Source organism: Piliocolobus tephrosceles, chromosome 1 (genome assembly GCF_002776525.5).
Source record: "Piliocolobus tephrosceles isolate RC106 chromosome 1, ASM277652v3, whole genome shotgun sequence".
NCBI lineage: Eukaryota > Metazoa > Chordata > Mammalia > Primates > Cercopithecidae > Piliocolobus > Piliocolobus tephrosceles.
Window position 1 is genome coordinate 171,507,252 of NC_045434.1, and position 20,884 is coordinate 171,528,135.

General features: G+C 37.8%; 1 protein-coding gene across 4 annotated transcripts in view; it reads left to right on the top strand.

Annotated features, from left to right (window-relative positions):
* Positions 1–20,884, top strand: part of FAF1 (Fas associated factor 1) — a 558,082-nt gene that overhangs the window by 204,962 nt on the left and 332,236 nt on the right. For all 4 annotated transcript variants that reach the window (XM_023189044.2, XM_023189048.2, XM_023189038.1 and 1 more), the window contains 2 exons: positions 537–583; positions 14,812–15,017. In XM_023189044.2, the coding sequence (XP_023044812.1) occupies positions 14,912–15,017 (106 nt within the window). In that variant the 5' untranslated portion in view covers positions 537–583; positions 14,812–14,911. The remainder of the gene's footprint in view (positions 1–536; positions 584–14,811; positions 15,018–20,884) is intronic.

The window sequence follows — 20,884 nt, forward strand, 5'->3', positions numbered from 1 at the left end:
AAGGAAAGAAAGAGAGAGAGAGAGAGAGAAAGAGAGAGAGAGAGAGAGAGAGAGAGAGAGAAGGAGGGAGGGAGGGAGGGAGGAAGGAAGGAAGGAAAGGAAGGAAGGAAGGAAGAAAGAATAATGGTCATAACATGAAATAGTACATTCATTTATGATTTTATATCTTACTCTTCTCAGTTTGACAAAGGAAATGTTTATAATATTAAGTTACTGATTTTTCCTGTTTTGACATCCTTAAACTTTGGGTTCTGTGGGTGTTTTGCCTGAATTAGAACTGTGGAATTAGACTTTATGATTCAAGGTTTGGGGATATTACATGTCAAATGCATGTTTTTAAATTTTTTAAAATACAGTTTTATAACTGAGAAATATAGAAACATGTATTTAGTAGACAACATGTTGCCTCACTAAAATAATTAGTATTATATTTAAATAAATTTTTAAAAATATACTTATTTCCTTTGAAAGTGTTCTCCATCACACTTGGCATTTATCTGTTTCTTTCAATGGCCTTCTCTGTTTCTTGTTTGCAGGCAGCTATCAATGGTGTAATACCCCAGGAAAATGGCATTCTACAAAGGTATGTTATAAAGTGCTTACCAGTTAAGATGACTTAGCAGAACAAAAAACAGCTGTTAACTTTTTTGTTTTAGTTTTTAATAGAGCATTGATTTGGGGTATATAAGTTCATTAATACTGTTCTTTCAGATATTTCTATGTATTATAGTAATTCCCTAAAGTCTCCAACTTTTAACTGTATAAAATTACTACATATTTGGTAACACCATCTTTTAAGGTGGTTTTAATTTTTAAGAAAGCTTTTCAAACTTATTCTTTGATTTATAAGATGAAAGGAACTGAATTTTTTAAACTATTAGCACTGGCTATTGGTTTAATAACCCCGGAATATGGTTTTCAAACTTAACTATACAGGCTTTATCTCCAGGCTTACTACAGACATTTTCTCCTTCCCTTTTAGGTTCTAAATCAAGTGTATGATAATTTGCAACAATTTGAGGCAGTTCTTAATAATGCAACTTTTTAGAGTACTGAACTATTTCACTTGAAGTATCCAGGGTTAACAAGTGGAATGGTTTTAGAGGTTTTGTGTTATGGCCAGAAGGTAAAATTGGAAGATGTGGCCAAGAGAATTATAACAGTTACAACGTAATTCCTTAAGTTAAAAATAAATTCATGACTTTTGTCTCCTTAAAAATTGGAGACTCTGGTTCTAGATTAAAGAACACTCTAAAGTCTTAGGAGGTAAAACCGTTCTCCCTTCCAAGTGCAGTTTAATTACTTGATTTTTCCCGCTTTTCCTATCAATTCAAACTTTGGCTTGAATTTTGGTGGCTGGGATTTCTAAGTCACTGAAGCATGATCTGCTAAGTGCAGATGAGGCAAACAGAAACAGCAGATTAGGAATGAGGTCGTTTTGGAGAGCGAGAAAAGTACTCTTGCAGAAACATCAGGAAGTTCACCATGAACTACAAAACGTGCTGTTCTTTATAAGAAACCATATATTTAGGATGGAAGCAAAATTCTGTTTGATACCTGTACCACCTTTAATGATTAATGGTTTTTAGATGGAAGCAATGATAAAACAGACCTATACCTCCATTCCTCTCTTTTAAACTGTCAGAAAGATTTTCATCCAGAGTAAATGTGGCTGATTTCCAGAGTTTCTACCAACTTCTGTTTGTTTAATTTTTAGTTTGTTGTGTTTGTTCAAAAACATTCAATTCTATTGAAACCCTTGCCTAGAAAGCGAACCAGATGAACTTCCTTTATGGTCATTTTTTTCTTAGTTTAGAAAGTTTTAGACTGCTAAATATCACTCCAGTTTTATTTTTGAGTAAATGTTATTGCCACTTTTTGTGCCAAAATTTTTGCTATGTAAAATCTGTGTGGATTCAGCTACTGGATTCTGAATACATATTGGATATATCATCCAATTAATAGCATTTGCCATAGGTGAATTGTAGAAACTTCTTCTCCCCTGGAAACATTCCGTCTTTCCTGTCACATATTATACTTTTTGTTTAATATATTTTATGACTAGAAATTCAGTATTAAACTGATTTCTCATAAAGTTACTATAATATTTGGGGTTGAACTTTGATCAGAGTAGGATTTTGTTGGTTTTGTTTGCTTTTTTTGAAGGAATGAATCATATGTCTACAGGAGAAAATCAGTTGTATCTAGTCATATTCTTCAACTATTTCCTTCCTAACATGGTTCTTTAGCTTTGAAATCATTGTGGATTTAACATAACTGAAAATTCCTCTTGTGGCCGGGCGCGGTGGCTCTAGCCTGTAATCCCAGCACTTTGGGAGGCCGAGACGGGTGGATCACGAGGTCAGGAGATCGAGACCATCCTGGCTAACACGGTGAAACCCCGTCTCTACTAAAAAATACGAAAAACTAGCCAGGCGAGGTGGCGGCGCCTGCAGTCCCAGCTACTCCGGAGGCTGAGGCAGGAGAATGGCGTGATCCCGAAAGGCGGAGCTTGCAGTGAGCTGAGATCTGGCCACTGCACTCCAGCCTGGGCGGCAGAGCGAGACACCCGTTCAAAAAAAAAAAAAAAAAAAAAAAAAAGAAAGAAAATTCCTCTTGTATGTCTACTGACCAGAGGAAAACAAGACGGCTCTTTGTGTGCTTTCTCATAGGCTTTTTTTTTTTTGAGATGGAGTCTTGCTCTGTCGCCCAAACTGGAGTGCAGTGGCCGGATCTCAGCTCACTGCAAGCTCCGCCTTTCGGGATCACACCATTCTCCTGCCTCAGCCTCCCGAGTAGCTGGGACTACAGGCGCCCACCACCTCGCCCGGCTAGTTTTTTGTATTTTTTAGTAGAGACGGGGTTTCACCGGGTTAGCTAGGATGGTCTCGATCTCCTGACCTCGTGATCCACCCGTCTCGGCCTCCCAAAGTGCTGGGATTACAGGCTTGAGCCACCGTGTCCGGCCTCTCACAGGCTTAACACTGAAAGTAGAAGGCACTAGGCTAGAAATGGTGTATGTTCAGGCGGTTAAAAAGATCTTTGTTTTGTATGTTTGGTTTTTATAATAAAGTTGAATTTATATAGTCTGTGTATACAACTGACTGTTAAATTGTTAGTCCATCCCTTACTTAACAAAGAAAGGAGTTATCAAATAGTATAGTTTAAAGAAATTACTATATAAAGCAATATTCTCATGAGATAATGAACTTTTGGTAGGAAATAAATACCCACCTCACTGATACATGTGTTGATGCTAAATTCCTTTGACTGGAAATTATTATTATTATTATTATTATTATTATTATTATTATTATTATTTTTGAGAGAAAGAAGAACCAGTTTGTACTTTATAGCTTTTCTTGAAATCAGGTTTTTGTATGAATCCAAGAGGGAATATGATTTTTAATGTAACCATAAACTCCAAGGGAAAGAAACTTTTTTTGAATGCTTAAGGCAGTGTGCTAGGCAATTGACATATTTTTATTCATTTAATACTCACTACAACCTGTAAGAGGTAAATATTTATATTTTATGTATGAGGAAATTCAAAGTTAGAGAATTTACATAGACTTGCCCAAGTTCATAAGCATAGAAGCCGGTGGTGAAGTCTAGATTGTCTTACTTTAAAAGTCATGCTCTATCTTCTCTATTACTCTGTCTTCTTCAAGATCAGTCAGTGAGGTATTTCAAAACTTTTAAGATTTTTCCTTTGAGGGCTGGGCATGGTAGCTCATGCCTATAATTCCAGCACTTTGGGAGGCTGAGGCCGGCAGATCACTTGTGGTCAGGAGTTCAAGACCAGCCTGGCCAACATGGTAAAAACCCTGTCTCTACTAAAAATAGAACTTGAACCCGGGAGACCAAGGTTGCAGTGAGTCAAGATTGCACCTCTGCCCTCCAGCCTAGGCAACAGAGTGAGACTCCATCTTAAAAAAAAAAAAAAAAAAGATTTTTATTTTGGATAAAGAAGTTGAAATTCAATACATGTACATAATGTCTTTCTTCTACAGCTTTGTGTTTTATAGTTATTATTTTAGTTGTAAGCTATTAAAGGCAGATATTATTATTCCTCATTGTATAGGTAGATAGGATAAGTCATAAGGTGACTTGGCCCAGATGTTACAGCGTGATGTTGATGGAGTCAGGAATATAAGCAAGGCTTCTGGCTGTTTCTCCAAGGCTTATTTCACTAGACATTATACTGCTAACACAGCATACTGTGTGTAACTTATGCAGTCATAAATGTAAACTATTCATTCAGTCATAAACAAACATTGAGTATGTGTATTTACATGGTCTGGTATATTATTTATTTAACATATTGTCCAGAGCCTCTTTAAAAATTATTTTTGGATATATTTTTAGGAAGAAATGTTAGTGAATTACTTGTATAATTGGAGAGCTGATGCCATGTTTTCTAAAAGTAAACTTTATAAATTAATAGCATAATTTAGCCACTCACTAAGTGGATGGTATTTATTAACTCATAGTTGTTTTATTACCCAGACAGGTGTACAGTATATTCATTTGTCCATTGTTTAATTCATGGAGAACACCTAGATAAGACAACATTTATTTTCAAACCTTGACCACTAGGCTTTCAGAATATATAAATGGCCAGCTTTTTTGACTTAGAAAATAGCCATTATAGCTAGTTAGTCTCTATTGCTTTGTGTAATTTCCATTTTAAAAACCTGATTTAATTGATTCACAAGTTTATCTCTAAAATAAATGTGGAGTTTTTTTTTTTTTTTTTTAGGAGATGCCTAAAGATTTTGCCATGGCATAGACTTTAAAAAATTGAAATAATAAACAAGTACAGAGTTCCTGTTTACTTTTCTTTCTGTTCATTGCCTTCCAAGAGCCTGAGTTGTTTGTAGAGGAAAGTTGAGTAAGGATAAAAACACTTGGTTGAAGTTTTAGAAATAAATTTCTACATAGAGCTTCCAAATCGGTGTCATTTTTGTATTTATTTATTTTTAAGGTACAGGGATCTTGCTGTGCTGCTTAGGCTGGACTTGAACTCCTCCTGAGCTCAAGCAATCTTTCTGACTCAGCCTCCTGAGTAACTGGGTCTACAGGCATGTGACACCTTGCCCAGTTTCCCATTAGTATCTTTTTGTTGTTGTTGTTGTTGTTTTTGGGAGACAGGGTCTTGCTCTGTAGCCCAGGCACAATCACAGCCTCGACTTCCTGGGCTGAAGTGATCCTGCCACCTCAGCCCCCTGAGTAGCTGGTACTATAGGCGCTCACCACCATACCTAGCTAATTTTTGTATTCTTTGTAGAGATGGGGTCTCATGACGTTGCCCAGGAGTTCTAGACTCCTGGGTTCAAGCCATCCTCCCACCATGGCCTCACAGAGTGCTAGGATTACAGGCATGAGCCACTATACCTGGCTTTCAATCAATATCTTTTTTTAAAAAAAGATATTTATAGATTAGTAAATCTATAATGATTACATGATTAGATGATTAAATAGAAAAGAATAGCAAGGCCAAATTATAAGATCGTGGTTTTCACAGCTGGGAAATTTTTTTTTTGAGACGGAGTCTAGCTCTGTCGCCCAGGCTGGAGTGCAGTGGCCGGATCTCAGCTCACTGCAAGCTCCACCTCCCGGGTTTTACGCCATTCTCCTGCCTCAGCCTCCTGAGTAGCTGGGACCACAGATGCCTGCCACCTCGCCTGGCTACTTTTTTGTATTTTTTAGTAGAGACGGGGTTTCACCATGTTCACAGCTGGGAAATTTTTAAAATGCATTTACTCTTTTTTGATTTGAGAATATTGGATGCTTTTGTATTCTTTGGATCTCATTAAATGTTAGTGAAAACTGATGGGGTCATTCATTGACTGGTAAGATCTCTCTCTTCCTCTCATTTTTTGGATTGCCTTTTTGTTTTGAGACGAGGTCTCACTCTGTCACCCAGGCTGGAGTGCAGTGGCATGATCTCAGCTCACTGCAACCTCTACCTCCCAGACTCAATTGATCCTCCCACATCAGCCTCCTGAGTAGCTGGGCTATAGGCATGTGCCACCAAGCCTGGCTAATTTTTGTATTTTTTGTAGAGATGGGGTTTTGCCCCAGCCATGTTGCTCAGGCTAGTCTTGAACTCCTGAGCACAAGTGATCCTCCTGCCTCAGCCTCCCAAAGTGCTGGGATTATAGGTGTGAGCCACTGCACCTGGTCTACCCTAGCAATTTTACCAGAGGGAATTTTAAATAGGGAGTAGGTTACACAGATGTGGAGAAGTTTGAAAGATCAGAAAAGGGATAGTGAGACAACCTAGATAGAATGACTGCAGGAGGCAGCTGTACCACCAAGTGCAGGTATGGGTGGTTCTTTCTGCTTGACGAGGAAAGGAGCCCAGGGCAAGAGCAGACTTGTAGCTTCAGTGAGAAGGGTAGGGATGTAGAGGTCATGATTCCCATTCCAGACCAAGAAGCAGCAACTAGAACACATCTACCAAGGAGAGCCCCCTGCCGACCACCAGTGGGCACAAAGGAAAGTGATAGAGGAACAAAGGAAAGAGGCTGATGGAGGTTGAGGTTAACAGAACTTTATTTGTAGCTCAGTGGAGGAGCCCTAGGAACTTGGCCCCAGACATATGAGAAGGAAATCCTGTTCAGCTGATACTGGTAGCTTTGGCAGGATGCAGAGAGACTTACGGAAAAGGTGCTGGGGAAAAAAAAAAAGCTAGAAGCTACCATCAGTGGTTGATGCTAAAACAAAATGAGTGCCACCGTTGGGGTGATATGTCACTGGTAGGGTGATGTTGATAGGATCGATGTGCAAACTGCAAGAAGATAGGGGTGTGTGTATGTGTTTGTGTGTTTGCTGCCAAAGTTTCTGTTCTGTTACTGGTCATAAGGCCATAGTTGATACTGTGAGTTTATTTCACCATTTATTCTGTATTCCCTGTTTTCAGCTAGTACCTCAAATGGTCAGGGTTTTTTGTTTTGTTTTGGTTTTGTTTTTGTTTTTGTTTCTTTTCTCCCCGATGGAGCATCTTGCACCTTCATTTTTGAAGAGTCAGAATCCTCAGTTTACCTGCTTTTTTATTAGTTGTAATTTTCCGTTCTTACTAGACATGCCCCCCAAAAATCTCCTGGACTCCAGTCATAGTCCATTGTGTAGCAGCAGCCCAGTTTTTTTCTTGGTAATCAGGACCAGTCACTGTAGCCAGTACTCCTTCCCTAGGTGGTGATTCAGTGCCATGAGGAGTGCAAAATGGCCAAGCAGCATTCTCAAGTTCCAGTTCAATGGAAGTGTTGTGGAAATGTTACATCTTTGGGAACCATGATTTCTGAACCATCAGCACCCAAAGTTGCAGGAGGCAAAAGTTTAGTAAGCTGTTAGGCATGTAAGAGGAATACTGTGAACACTTAATTCCCATACATGTGTTTTCTGGCAGTATGAAAAATAGTGTGGTGTTTTGGACACTGATGTAAACCACTTATACCACATACTTTCAAGAGGAACCCTAATCTTTGAGGTTATCTCCTAACCAGTGTCATAACTGAATCTTTAGTAAGTCATTCTGTTGTTCTGTCAAGCTAGCTGCTCCTGGGTAATGGCATACACAGTGATCCCAGTGCTGCACTTCTTTTGCTGTGAAACAAGTTCCTTAGTTAGAACCAATGTTGTGTGGGAAACCATCAATACTTAGGTATTCCCTAAGTCCTTGAATGGTGGTCCTGACAGATGCATTGCTGTCAGGTAAGTCAAGTTCCTATTTAGAAAAGTGTCTTTTTCAGAGAAGATAGGTCACTGCCCCCTCCATGATGGAAATATTTTATTACCAGGTCCCTGGGAAATGGCATCTTATTGGGGACTCAGTATTCAACTGTGTCACTTGCAGCTTAGGCACTCCATAGTTTGCCTAGCTAGATGCAGCCTTGGTGAGGGGAAGTCCATGTTGCCGTGTCCATGCGTAACCTCCATCTCTGTTGATGTGGCCACATTGTACATCAATGCATCAAGCAGCCTCAGTACTGAACAATGTCTTCTTATCCATGTTATTAAGATCCTTTTTTAAAAGTGGTTAGCCTTTAGAGAATATTCACTTAAGAAACAAATATATTTAGCCGGGCACAGTGGCTCACACCTGTAATCCCAGCACTTCGGGAGGCTAAGGCGGGTGGATCGCCTGAGGTCAGGAGTTCGAGACCAGCCTGGCCAGCATAGTGAAACCCTGTCTCTACTCAAGATACCTCCCCTCCCCCCCAAAAAAAAATTTAGCTGGGCGAGGTGGCGGGCATTTGTAATCCCAGCTACTCAGGAGGCTGAGGCAGGAGAATCGCTTGAACCCAGGAGGCAGAGGTTGCAGTGAGGCAAGATTGCGCCATTGCACTCTAGCCTGGGCAACAAGAGTGAAACTCCGTCTCCAAACAAACAAAACCAAATATATTTATATTCTGTGTGCATTCTAAAGGATCTGTTTTCATATCTTTTCTCCAGACTTTCTTGTCATCCAGTTTTCCAATTTTATTCTTTTCAGGACCTGAACTGCCGGCCAACCCATCATCTATTTCCTATGATTCAATGTAGATTTATACCTCAGGCTATCTCTCCTTCCAGATGAAGTGGTGAACATAGTACAGCATTAAGTTCTCCCTAGTGGGAGGCTTTTCTTTCACTGCTATCTTTCAGGGTTATCATTGATTGTGGTCATAGTACTACAGAAGTGTAATTTTGGTTGGTGCCAGCATATTGTATGTAATCATTTTTTCTCTTCCCAGTCCAAATTTTTTTTCCCTCAGTTAACTTAGTTATTTCTTATTAATTGTTGGGAAATATAAAGTGCAGCTTTCACCCTCATGTGCTTTCATGACTCTAGAAACCTTTGATATTTTGCGTCCTACCAAAGTATCAAAGTATAGGTTTAGTTTTCCTTATTTGAAGTGCATAGGACCAGAAGCATTTCACATTTCAGTTTTTTTCAGATTTGGGGATATTTACTTTATACATACTGGTTGGTTGAGCATCCCTAGTCCAAAAATCCAAAATGTTCCAGTGAGCATTTCCTTTGAGTGTTATGTCAGTGCTCAAAAAGTTTCAGAGTTTGGAACATTTCAGATTTCAGACTTTTGGATTACGGAGACTTAACCTATACTTGCTGCTTATGCACTTCAGGACCAATCTATGTTGTCATCAGTGTAATATCATTCTTTGGAATGTCAAGTTAATCAAGATTTCTACAGACTATTATTATGACAAAATGTCAAGTTAATCAAGATCTCTACAGACTATTATTATGACAAAGAGCAGGAGAGTTGATGTAATCTTTAGGAAAAGACAGTGAAGGTATAAGTGTACCCTGCTATGTGAAAGCAAAATGCACGTCCCAGTGCTTACAAATTAGTGTAGAAAATAAAACACATATGCAAGATCATTTGTTTCCAGTGGTCTCTTCTTACATTACAGTCCTAACTCTATGGATCAGGAAACCAATATGGAATATCTACCAGTTACTGAGTGTGTTTTTTTCTATTATACCTCCAGGGCCTAGGGAAATAACTGCAGGGTAGATTGACTGATCACATTTACTGTGAGCTGATTTGGGCTAAAACTTCACTTCCAACTCTAGTCTTTCACTTTTGTAAATTCCCCAGTAATTAGCATCATTTTAGAGTTAGCATCTAGCAATCTCCTAAAAATCTGGATATTTTCTTTTTATTAGTACACAGATACTCTAGTAAACAGCTGCAAGTGTCTTAATGGAAATCTTAGAGGAAAATTTACAATAAATACTTATGGCACTGTTGTGTTTTAGGGGACTATGCCTCATTTAATCCAGGGGCTTTATGTCTGTGAACCAACTTGTGTTTGGAAACTGGAAGTGACTTTGATTCTCCATAGTGGTCACTGAAGTCAGGATTTAGGCTACCAAGTCTGGGGTTTCTACTGTTTATAGATCAAGTAGTGTTTTAATAGACTGACCTTTAATTTTATTCCTTAGAAATACCATGCTCAGTTCGAGACTACGTCTCAAAAAAAAAAAAAAAAAAAAAAAAAAACCAACCAACCAAACAAAAAAACCACATTCAGTTAAGTACTTCTAAAGGTGTCTGCAGGTCTTGTACGTCACAACCTTCTTGATTGTTACTTTCTGTCCATGCTGTGCATTAACATGATTGTTCTTACCTTTTCTCTGTCAAATTTTGCCATTTGACCTCTGCCACTCTGGAATCTGATCAGCTTATTCAGAAGTCTTTCTCAATGATGTCATCTCCCCATGTCATTCCCAACTCACAGAAAACAGTCACCACAGAATTTTTCAAATACAGATTCCCTTACTAATGTATTTTAAAATGCTTTAATACTGTATCCTCCAGGACCTCATGGATGATGTATAAGATGGTATGTATATATTCAGATTATACATGGTAAATCTACTCCAGCATTCCTGTTTCTTTAAGCATCTGTATTTCTTCTACATTATGCTAGGAAGGTTCAGGCATCTCATCCATATGAAATGTGGACTCTTTTGAGAGTTTTTATTTAGTCAACTAGTAAACTATTAAGAGTTTAAGCTAAGAGCTTTCACAAAAGTGGAGGCTAGCCTTCTCAGTCATGGGAGAAGGAGCTGTTCACCCACGTATCCTCATTCCATATCTTAGGGCCTCACTCCTTCCAAAACAAAGGGAACTTAGAAAGTATGTTTATTCAACTTTCACCATAATTCTGCAATCTGCAAAATTAAATTTTGGACCCAATTCTTGGCAGAGTTGTACCTATGGTTACAACAAGTAAGAAAATTTTAAAGGGCTATTTTTAAAATTTTGTAGCTATCTTGTCATGACTTGAGCTGAAAGTTAAAAACTTAAAAACTCTGTATCATTTTCTTTTTTAAGTCTCCGAGTCAGAAGCAGCCATCCGCAAGTCCTTGGTGTCATTATTACCATCAAAATAGTCAAATCAAACAGTAATTTGGTTCTCTTAGACACTTGTTTCAATGGGCATATCATCATAATTAGCTACAGGTGATAATGCAGTAATCATTATGCCAATGCATGGAATGGATCACTAGTATCCGGTTTATTATTGACAAGGAGCTAGCAGTGAATTGAAGGTCACGGTCACATAATCAAGCCAATTCTTGAATCCTGTCTTTGAAAGTATGTTTCCTGGGAACTCTTTACTGTATCAGGATCCAATCAGGAAAATGAAACATACTAGATATTTCAGCAGAGGAAATTTAAGGTAGGATTGGTTACATAGGTATGGAAGACTGAAAGAGCAAAAAGAGGTAACATGGATATGATAAATGCCAGAGGAAGCTACCACTGTTAGGTTTAGGGAACAGAGGGGTTTAACAGAACCATGAAGCACAGAGGAGACTCCTGAAGCTGGGGATCAGACCTCTGTGGATGTACACTGTCCTGCTGCTCGTGTCTAAGGGAATATCAAGAAGCTGGTTGTAAGAATGCTGAAAAGAGCTGAAGACTGGAACCCACCTACAGGGTGATGCTGATGGAACTGTATGCAAGCAGGAAAAAAGAAGTCTTTCCTCCCTTCTTTACTAATCTCTACTAATCTCCTCCCCTCTTTAACTACTAATCTCTAGATAGCATCTCATCTTGCTAGAATCTAACAGGAAACCATCTAGCAGAAGAAAATACAGTTTTGCAGAATACTGGCCCCAGCATCCCAGAGTAGACTATATAGAAAGGTGGATTTGAAGTCAAAAAACAGATAAGTCAGTGACTAGCTTTTTCTTAGGTTTTTCTTCAGTTCTGAGAAGTTACAACAAACTTTAGAGATGTAGAATGTCATCACACAGATTCTGTTCATAGATGTTTAAGAGCTCACTTTAGATTTCAGCTGTGGGATTCTTTCCTGCCTTTGGACATTTTCTTGGTTCCCATGTTTTTTTGTACAAGATTACTTTCTTTGAATTTAACAACTAGGAGAAAGGATAGGTTTTTGTCTTGGATCAGTGATTACTGGATTATCTGAGCTCTGTTGATTGAAAAACTAACTGTTTTTGAACTTTTTGGAATATGATTTACAATGAAAAATACTTGGAGTCCCAAACACATGTACATATGCAACTATTTAACAGAATAAAAAGTTTTATGGAACAATAGTTGGTCCTGTTAAGTGACACAATACTGATAATTTCTATACTAATCTTTAAAAGACTGATCACAACTCACCAAGTCAGCGATGTAATCTATAGTTTGATGAACATTGTTCAAAGCAGTAGTATGAAGAAGGGAAATTAAATAAAAAATAAAAATAAACATAACTATTTTCTGCTTAATTGAAAAACAATTGAACATTGTTTTTTCTTAAATTCAGGTTGAGAAGAAAGATGTTTTAGAGCTGGTCTTGAGTACTAGTGGTTGTGGAAGATACATACAATACTGATGTTGCAATTGAAACACTCCTATGGTTCCCTCTCTCCCCACCTCCTTCTCTCAGAGAGGAAAAAAGAGAAGTGGCAATACATGTGATAAATTAAGTCAGAGAAAAGCCAAATTTTAAAATAATTATTCCTCTACTTGTTAGTTTGGCAAATATTTGAGTGCCTCCTATATATAAAATCTTAAGCTCAGGGCAGAGGATACAGCCATTAAAAACACAAATAAGGCCAGGCGTGGTGACTCACGCCTGTAATCCCAGCACTTTGGGAGGCCAAGGCAGGCGGATCACGAGGTCAGGAGTTTGAGACCAGCCTGGCCAACATCGTGAAACCCCGTCTCTACTAAAAATACAAAAATTAGCTGGGCATGGTGGTGCGCACCTGTAGTCCCAGCTACTTAGGAGACTGAGGCAGGAGAATCACTTGAACCCAGGAGGTGGAGGCTGCAGTGAGCCGAGGTCGCCCACTGTACTCCAGCCTGGGTGATAGTATGAGACTTTGTCTCAAACAAACAAACAAAAAACAAAAATAAGAGATTTATTCTTGTGGTGCTTATATTCCAGTGGAGACATAGATGTCAAATCATTAATTATACAACTAACTTTATAATTATATTAGTAGTGTGGAATTAGACCTAGTGCCCTGAGTTGAAAAACATTCAATCTGAGATATGAAAGGTTGAGTATAATTTGTTAGAAGAAAAATAGAAGTGGATGGGTAATGGAGGAAAGGATATTCTTAGAGGGAATAGCCTGTGTTCCTCTGTGAAATGGGAATGATTAAGGTGAGAGAAGAAATTAAAGACCATGTGCCTATTAGCATAGAGGGCTGGAGATAATGTAGCACAAGAAGATGGAAAGCTAGATAGGATTCAGATCATGCAGGGCCTCATAAGCCACTTTAAGTATGTATCTGAAGAGTAAAGGAGAGTAATTGAAGGGTTGAGAAAGAATTATATGAAGACATTTGTCTTTAATTTCACTCTAGGGGCATAATGGAATGGAATTCAGTGTTGTAGGAGTACATATAAAGGGATTAGTTAGGAGCCAATTGCATTAGTTCATACAAGAGGTAATTGTGGCTTGGACTAGAGTGGCAGCATCAGAGGGTAAAGGTGGATGACTTATGCAAGACATACTTAGGAGTATAATTTAAAGGACTGATTAGGTATGTGAGATGAAAGAGAAGAAGGGATCAAGGATAACACCACAGGTTTCTGGATTGAGTTGATATTAGGAGTAATGGAGGAGGGTCAGACTTGAGGAAATACTAATGAATTAAACTGTGGACATACTGAGTTTGGGGATCTGGGATCTTACTAAGTACCAGATGTTGTGCAAATATAATTATTGTTCCCATTTTACAAATGGGACAGCTATTAAGTGGGCAGAGCCAGGATTTCATTTTATTTTTTAAGAAGGGAGAGATTTGAACATTTTTAAATGTTGTTCAAAAGAATCCAGAAGAGAAAGAGATGTCAAGATACTGGATATAAAAGGGATAATACCTAGTGTAGAGCTAATGAGGATATTGTTTTAGCCTGGGTACAGTGGCTCATGCCTGTAATCCCAGCACTTTGGGAGTCGGAGGTGAGAGGATCACTTGAGGCCAGGAGTTGAAGACTGGTCCGGGCAACATAAACAAGACTCTATTTCTACAAAAAACATAAAAAATGAGCTGGGGCTTGGTGGCATGCATGTGTAGTCCCAGCTACTTGGGAGACTAGGGTGGATTGATTGCTGGAGTCCAGGAGTTTCAGGCTGCAGTGAGCCAAGATTGTGCCACCGCTGTCCAGCCTGGGTAACAGAGTGAGACCCCATTTCAAACAAACAAACAAAAAAATGTTTTCGATTTTGAACAGATTAAGAATATGGTATCTCTTCTATTTTATAGGAAGTGAGAAAGAGTGCATATGTGGGCTTGTTTGTGGATTTGATGTTAAGATAAGGGAAATTTCTCTTAATGGCTTTTGTTTTTTTGGCAAAATGGAAAAAGACTGAGATGTGAGATAGGGAGAATCAGGGAGAATTGAGGTTTAAGGACAGTAAAATTTCAAAATATTCTGTGGAAAGTAGAGTTGATGAGCCAAATAATGATCCAGTGAGTAAATGAGAGTGAGTGAAGAAGACACTGTTCTTAATTTACTGAGTTAAAAATGATGTTTATATTATAACAACACAAGGTAAAAATCTAATTAAATGCTAAATAATATGATACTGCTAATAAACATAGAAAGGCAAAGAAGGGAAGGAGAGTAATGTGGCCTTCAGTCAATGGGAAAGATTTTATGGAGGAAGTAGAACTCAAGTTTGGCCTTGACACACATGTAGGTAAACTTACTTGATAGGAAGAACAACACAAGCCAAGTATGGAGTGGGTGCCTAGTGGTATTCTGTAATGATTTGGTTGACGATAATCCTTCTTTTATGTCAACATTTTAGTGAATATGGAGGTGAGACCATACCAGGACCTGCATTTAATCCAGCAAGTCATCCAGCTTCAGCTCCTACTTCCTCTTCTTCTTCGGCGTTTCGACCTGTAATGCCATCCAGGCAGATTGTAGAAAGGCAGCCTCGGATGCTGGACTTCAGGGTTGAGTACAGAGACAGAAATGTTGATGTGGTACTTGAAGACAGCTGTACTGTTGGTAAGGTTTTTCCTGCCATAAAGCCTTCACAAATAGATAATTAGGTAAACATAGATTTTATACTTTTTAATTTCGTGTTGACTACCAGTGCAAGAAGGGAAAAAAAGCAAGTTGAAACTGGTAACTTTCCAATACTGATTATTGTGCTTTATTTTTAAATACTGTGTTGAGATTGAGGTAAGTTTGAGAATAATGTTTTTTGTTCCATGCAAGTAGAATGGTATATGATGCTGTTTTAGGGCTGATGCAAATCAAACATCTAAGAGCTTCAAAAAAATACCCTAATCAAGTACATTGCATATCACACTTTACAACTGAGACTCATTCATTTTTCATAGGATATATCTTAATGCTTTTTGTGCTGCTATAACAATACTTGAGACTGGGTAATTTATAAGGAACAGAAATTTATTTTCTCACATTTCTGGAGGCTAAGAAGTCTAAGATCAAGGCTTAGAAGGTTTGGTGTCTGGTGAGGGCTGCTCACTGTTTACAATATAGCACCTTAATGCTGCATCCTTCTAAGTGGGGAACATTGTGTTCTCACATGGCAGAAACCAGAAGGGCGAAAGGGACAGACTTCCTTCATCAAACTCTTTTTATAAAGGCACCTAATCCCATTAACAAGCTCTCATTGCCTAATCATCTTTTAAAGGACCTGCATCTTAATACTACCACATAGACAATTCCTGAATTTTAGTAGGGATGCATTCAAACCATCACACTATGTTTAATGAGAAACCAGACATGAGACATGTTTCCATCACTTTTCTCCCTGCCAGTTGAAAAAATGCTATTTTTCAAAAGGAGGTGAAAGTATATACCTGCCATTTCTGGACAGACTTTACCAAGTTACTATAGTTTAGCTATGTTGAACTTATATTTGATTCAGATTACCTGATCCATTTTCATTGTAGAACCACATATTAATTTTCTCTTAATGTGGTTTACCTTAAATCTGAATTCTAGATGTTTCTGGAAATTTCCGTTTATTCCTTTTAGGGGAGATTCTTTTCTGATTTTATTTTATTAATTGAGTCTTGGAAAGCGAGGCTGTTTTAAGAGTGTTCATTCCCAAACACTACTCAGATTATGTTATTACTTTTCTTAAAGCCATTCAAAAGCTTTCCATTGATTTTAGGATATAATTCAAATCTTTAACATGGCCTATAAGTCCCTGTTTGATGAAGCCCCTACCTGCGTTTGTAGTTTCATCTATTACCACTCTCCTTCTAGTTCACTGTGCCTAAGCCATAATGGACTTATTTCAGTTTGCCAAATAGGTCTGGGCCTTTGTACTTGTTTCTTCTTCTATGTAGATTCTTCTTCTAGATAAACCCCTTCTCCCTGTACCCATTTCCATGCCCCCAAATATTCTCCTGTACATTGTTTTTTATTTTTAAAAAAATTATGGTAGGAAACAATATGAGATTTAGACTGTCAATAAATTTCTAAGTGTACAGCCTAAGATTGTTTACGCACTTTTTCATCTTACAAAGATTGTTTACGCACTTTTTCATCTTACATAACTGAAACTCTATACCCATTGGATAGCAATATTCCATTTTCCCCTCCCTCAAGCTCCTGGCAACTGCCATTCTATCTTCTGTTTCTATAAGTTTGACTATAAATACCTCATAGAAGTGGAATAATGCAGTATTTGCCTGCTGTGATGGCTTATTTCACTTAGCATAATGTCCTCAATGTTTATATATGTTGTAGCGTATAGCAGGATTTTCTTTTTAAAAACTGAATAATATTCCATTGTGTGTATATACCACATTTTTTTTTATTCATTAACTTATCATAAATGGATATTTAGGTTGTTTCTACCTTTTGACTATTGTGAATAATGCTGCAATGAACATGAGAATGTGATTTTTTTTTTTTTTTTTTTTTTTTTTGAGACAGGGTCTCACACTGTCACCCAGGCTGGAGTGCAGTGGCGTGATCACGGCTCACTGTAGCCTCAAACTCTGGGCTCAAGCAGTCACCCTGCCTTGGCCTCCTGAGTAGGAGGACTATAGGTGCGTGCCACCATGGCTGGCTAATTTTTTTTTTCTTTGTAGAGAAGGGGTCTTACTTTCTTTCCCAGGCTGGGCTTGAACTCTTGGGCTCAAGTGATCCTCCTGCCTCAGACTCCCAAAGTGTTGGAATTATAGGCGTGAGTCACTGTGCCCAGCCATGGGAGTGTGAATATTTCATAGAAATCCTGGTTTCAGTTCTATTGGCAGTATGTTCAAAAGTGGGATTGCTGGATTAGATGGTAGTTTAATTTATAATTTTTTGAGGAACCTCCATACTGTTTCCTGTAGCAGCTACACCATTTTACATTCCAACCCCAACTTCGTTAACACTTATTATTTTCTGTTTTTCTTTTATTTTATTTCTTTTCTTTTTTTTTTTATAGTAGCCATCCTAAAAGATGTGAAGTGATAGCTGATTGTGGGTTTGATTTTTATTTGTCTGATTAGTGATGTTGAATATCTTTTCATGTATCTGTTGGCCATTTGTATGTCTTGTTTGGAGAAATGTCTGTTCAAGTCATTTGCCCATTTTTTAAATGGGTTATTTGATATTTTATTGTTGAGGTGTAGAAGTTTTTCTATATTTTGTGCTTTAACCCCTTATTAGATATATGGTTCGCACATATTATTTCCTCTCATTCTATGGGTTACCTTTTTACTCTATTGTTTACTTTTCTGTGCAGAAGCTTTTTAATTTGATATCGTCTCACTTGTCTATTTTTTCTTTTATTGCCTCTGCTTTTGGAGTCATTTTCAAAAAACTATTGCCAAGATCAGTGTTATAAAGCATTTCCTCTCTGCTTTCTTCTAGGACTTTTATAGTTTCAAGTCTTTTTTTTTTTTTTTTTTTTTTTTTGAGACAGGGTCTTGCTCTGTCACCCAGGCTGGAGGACAGTGGCAGAGTCTTTGCTCGTATAGTTTGAAGTCTTATGTTTAAGTCTTTAATTCACACAATGCAGTGAGATGATGTTTGTGTATGTTATGAGGTTCCAAATTCTTTTGTATGTGGATATCCAGTTTTCCCAGTACCATTTGTTGAAGAAACTATCCTTTCCACATTGTGGGGTCTTGGCACTCTTGTCAAAGATCATTTGACTGTATATTTGTGGGTTTACTTTTGGGATTTCTGTTTTGTTCCATTAGTTGGTGTGTCTGTCTTTATACCACTACCAAACTGATCTAATTACTCTAGCTTTGTAATATGTTTTGGAATTAGGAAGTAGGAGGCCTCCAGCTTTGTTCTTCTTACAATTGTGTTTGGAGTTCATTGTGATTACTTATGGAATTTAGGATTATTTCCTTATTTCTGCAAAAAATACCATTGGCCTTTTGATAGGGATTGCATTGAATCTGCAGATCACTTTGGATAATATGGACATTTTAACAGTGTTAAGTTTTTCAGTCCATGACCATGGGATGCTTTTCCAGTGTGTTCTTTAATTTCTTTCAGCAATGTTTTGTAGTTTTTAGTGGACAAGTCTTTTGTCTCTGGATAAGTTTATTCATAAGCATTTTATTCTTTTTGAAGCTATTGTAAATGGGACTGTTTTCTTAATTTCCTTTTTAGATTGTTCAGTGTTAGTATATAGAAATGCAATGGATATTTATGTGTTGATTTTGCATCTTATAACAAGATTGATGAATTTTGTATTTATTAGTTCTAACAGTTTTGTTTTCTTTGGTAGAATCCTTAGTGTTTTCTACATATAATATCATGTTTTCTGTAAACAGAGATAGTTATATTTCTTCCTTTCCAATTTGGATGCCTTTTGTTTTTCTTGCCTAATTGTTCTAGCTAGGCTTTCCAGTACTACGTTGAATAGAAGTGGTGAGAAGTTATCCTAGCTTGTTCCTGATGTTAGAAGAAAACCTTTTAGTTCTTAACCCTTGAATATGATGTTAGCTGTGGGACTTTCATATATGGCTTTTATTATGTAGAAGTTATTTCCTTTTATTTCTAGTTTGTTCAGTGTTATGAAAATATGTTGAATTTTGTCAAAAGCTTTTTGTTTATTGAGATGATTGACATTTATCCTTCTTGCTTTTAATGTGGTGTATCACATTGATTGATTTTCATGTTGTTGTTGTTGTTGTTTGTGAGATGGAGTCTCGCTCTGTCATCCAGGCTAGAGTGCGATGGTGTGATCTTGGCTCACTGCAACCTCTGCCTCCTGGGTTCAAGTGATTCTCATGCCTTAGCCTCCTCAGTAGCTGTGATTACAGGCATGTAGCTGCTATGCCTGGCTAATTTTTGTATTTTTAGTAGAGACGGGATTTCGTCATATTGGTCAGGCTGTTCTCAAACTCCTGATTTCAAGTGATCCACCCACCTCAGCTTCCCAGAGTGCTGGGATTACAGGTGTGAACTGCTGCACCTGGCCGATTTTTATATGTTGAATAATCCTTTCATCCTAGGGATAAATCTCGCTTTGCCCTGGTGTGTGATCCTTTTAATGTGCTGTTGAATTTAATTTCTCTAATAGTTTGTTGAGGATCTTTGCACTTGTATTTATCAGGGATATTGGACTATAGTTTTCTTTTCGTCTGATAGCTTCTTTGGCTTTGGTATTGATGTAATGCTGGCCTCATAAAAGCAGTTAGGAGGTATAGCCTCCTTTGGCTTTTTGGAAGAGTGTGAGAAGGGTTGGCAGTAATTGTTTAAATGTTAGGTAACATACCCCAATGTTACCATGTGGTCCTGCATGTTTCTTTGTTGGGAGGTTTTTGATTGCTGATTCACTCTCAGTAACAGACTAGTTATATGTCTGTTCAGATTTTGTGTTTCTTCACGATTCAGTCTTGATAGGTTGTATGTTTCTAGGAATGTATCAATTTCTTCCATGTGATCTAATTTGTTGGCATAAGATTTTTAATAGTAGTCTCATAATTTTTTATTTAATTTTTCTCTTTTTTCTTACTCTAGATAAAGGTTGATGAATTTGGTTGATCTTTAAAAAAAAAACCTCTTAGTATTGTTGACTTTTTTCCTGTTATTTCTTCTGTATATTAAAATATGGTATAAAAAACCATCTGGAAAGGACTCACCATTCTAAGATGCCACGAAGAACACTCATGATTCATGGGAGGAGGTCAAGATATCGACATTAGTAGGAGTTTGGAAGAAGCTGATTTCACCCTTCATGGATGACTTTGAGGGGTTCAAGACTTTAGTGGAGGAAGTAACTGCAGATGTGGTAGAAATAGCAAAAGAATTAGAGGAGGAGCCTGAAGGCATGACTGAATGGCTGCAATCTCATAAAACTTGGATGGAAGAGCAAACAAAGTGGTTTCTTGAGATGTAATCTGTTGCCCACGAAGATGCTATGCATAAACATGGTTGAAATGACAAAAAAGGATTTAGAATGTGACATAAACTTAATTGATAAAACAGTGGCAGGATTTGAGAGAATTTACTCCAACTGTAAAAGAAGTTCTAGTGTGGGTAAAATACTATCAAACAGCATCACATGTCACAGCAAAACTTTTCGTGAAAGGAAGTTAATCGATGCAGCAAGCTGTATTGTGTGTGTGTGGGTGGGGGGGTGGGGTTTGTTTTGTTTTTTTAAGGGACGGTCTTACTCTGTCACTCAGGCTGAAGTACAGTGGCACACTCTTACTGTGGCCTTGAACTCCTGGGCACAAGCAAATTTTCTACTGTCTTTGTCAGCCCTGAGATAGCAAGACCAACCCCTCCCCTTCCTCCTTCTCTTCAGTCTGTTCAACACAAAGACAGTGAGGAAGATGATCCACTTTCACTTAATGAATAGTAAATATATTTTGGATTTCTTAATAACATTTTCTTTTCTCTAGTTTATTGTGGGAAATATATATAATGCACAT